The 2,503-nt window shown below is 45.8% G+C and overlaps 1 protein-coding gene across 1 annotated transcript; it reads right to left on the reverse strand.

Moving 5' to 3' along the window:
* Positions 1–295: 295 nt before the first annotated feature.
* Positions 296–1,300, reverse strand: LOC121062716 (olfactory receptor 10AG1-like). Its single transcript, XM_040542889.1, has one exon. It carries the CDS (start codon positions 1,298–1,300, stop codon positions 296–298), a length of 1,005 nt encoding a protein of 334 aa, XP_040398823.1.
* Between the last annotated feature and the right edge of the window lie 1,203 nt (positions 1,301–2,503).

Consider the following 2,503-nt stretch of genomic DNA (forward strand, 5'->3'; position numbering starts at 1 on the left):
TTGCTCTTTAATGGTACTGACAACTTAGACAGACACTGCTTGAATAAGGGTTTTGAATTTAAATATAAAGGAGAACTCCAGGTGTTTTGGAGCATGAAGATACCTAGGTGGGGTTCTCAGAGATAACAGGAATGCCCCAGGAGACTTGTCCCCTTCTTGAGGAGGATCAAGGCCTTGAGGAGAATCAAAGATATCAATTTTGTCTAAGCTGATTCTTGATGCCTACATTCACACAGCCAAATGCCTCGTTGGGACTTTTGGTACTATTTGGGCTTCTTTCACATACTCTGCCATATCACTTTCTCCATAGGAGTCTTCTCAGGGCGATTCTAACTTCCTTGTTCCTCAGACTATAGATGACTGGGTTAAACATGGGGGTCACAATTGTGTAAAACAGGGCAAGGTATTTGTCAGTGTCTGCAGAGTCCCTTGACCGGCGTTTAAAGTACACAAGCATGGCTGAGCCATAAAAGAGAGTCACAATCCCGAGGTGTGAAGAGCAGGTGGAAAAGGCTTTGTGTCTGCTCGGAACTGAAGGCATTTTCAGAATTGCCCTGATAATTTTAGTGTAAGAAATAACTATCATGGAAAAGGGAAGGACAGCAACTACGAGGATGATAGTGTGCAGGGTCACTTGGTTGCAGAAAGTGTCTGCACAGGCCAGTTCCAAGAGAGGGGGGACATCGCAGAAGAAGTGATGAAGGTCACGGGATGCACAGAAGGGCAAGGTGAACACCTGATAGGTCTGTCCTACTTGTACTGGCACGATGGCCATCCACGCCCCTACTACCAGTCTGATGCAGAACCCCCCATTCATGACGAGGCTGTAGCGCAGGGGGTCACATATGGCTACGTAGCGGTCATAGGCCATGGCAGCCAAGAGAAGGCATTCAGTGCTTCCCAGCATGATCAAGAAATACAGCTGGGCAGCACAGCCAAGAAAGGAGATCCTGCCATCTCCTGTCAGGAAAGCCACCAGCATTTTTGGTAGAGTAGTGGACGTGTAGCAGATCTCCAGGAAGGATAGGTTTCTCAGGAAGAAATACATGGGGTTGTGGAGGCTTGAGTCCATCACTGTGATGAGCACAATCAGGCTGTTCCCAATGAGAACCATGAGGTAGATGATCAGGAAGACTGTGAAGCACACGCTGGGTAGGCAAGGGTGGTCAGAAAATCCCAAAAGAAGAAATCCAGGATCAGTAGTGTGATTATCCAGGCCTTTTCTTTGGGGCATTTTCTCTATATAGAGCAACGCCAACAACATGCTGTTAGAGAACGCTCTTGGCCCATCCACCACCATGTAGACCTCAAATATAGCGACAGGCTACAAACATCAGCATACGCATGACTCCAGTATTAGGACAGTTTGACCAAAATCTGCATGTGTGTATGGAAATCTGATGTGGTCTGGTGGGCAGACCCCAGCTGGTAGCTAAGCCCCCACCCAGTTACTCACTTACTCCCCCTCAGTGGGATGGGGGAGAAAACTGAAGGGCCAAAAGCAAGAAAACTCATGGGTCAAGGCAAAGACAGTTTAATAAGCTAGAGTTAGAGGAAGGAAAAAGAAAACAAACCAACAAACCAAAACAAGCCAGCCTTCAAGCAATGCCTACCTTCCCCACCACCCAGTCCCCTCAGCTTTTTATTGCTGAGCGTGGCATTACATGGCAAGGAATATCTCTTTGGTCAGTCTGGGTCATCTGTCCTGGTTGTGTGCCCCATGGACCCTTGTCCACCCGTGGCTGGTACGCTGTAGGGGCAGAGTGGGAGAAAGAGAAGGCTTTGATGCTGTGCAATCACTACTCAGCAATAGCCAAAACATTGGTATGTCATCAACACTGTTCTAAACTCCAACCTAAAACACAGCACCACAGGGATTGCTATGAAGAAAATTATCTCCATCCTAGCCAGCCCTAGTACCTGAGTTTCTTGCCTGTCAGGAAGGGTCAGAACAACATCGTTAAGCCTGAATGACAGCTAGTTGTCATATGAATAAGAGAAATTTAGTTTTCTTCGTAAGAGAGGATTTAAATAACTTTTATATATATATTATATATATGTATATTATTTAAGACTTTGCCTGGTTTCTGGTGCAATATGAGGAAAAGAAAAAAAAAAAGAAGACAATGGATAAAGAGTAGTCACCTTAAAAACATTAAGAGAAGGGAAGGGAAGGCAAGGCAAGGCAAGGCAAGGCAAGGCAAGGCAAGGCAAGGTGAAGATTTGGTTCAAGACTTTAGTGAGAGAGATTCATCCCAGTTTTCCTCAGGGATAAGAACTCATCCCCTGAAGCTCTGTCCACCACACAGAGAGCAGGGACACTACCTTAGATCCAAATTATTAATTTTTTGCATGGCTGATGGGTGAACTCCATCGGAAGTAAAACAGACTTCTACCTGTCAATGAGTAAAGGACATTGATGCATCCCTGGGGCATTTTAACGAGGCAGAAAGGTAGCTACTTGTGCAGAAATCACAAGCTTTCAGGGGGCTAAAAGGGGCAT

Source organism: Cygnus olor, chromosome 34 (genome assembly GCF_009769625.2).
Source record: "Cygnus olor isolate bCygOlo1 chromosome 34, bCygOlo1.pri.v2, whole genome shotgun sequence".
Lineage (NCBI taxonomy): Eukaryota > Metazoa > Chordata > Aves > Anseriformes > Anatidae > Cygnus > Cygnus olor.

Coding starts and splice junctions, on each gene's coding strand:
- LOC121062716 (XM_040542889.1), bottom strand. CDS start 1,300: ATGGTGGTGGATGGGCCAAGAGCGTTCTCTAACAGCATGTTGTTGGCG.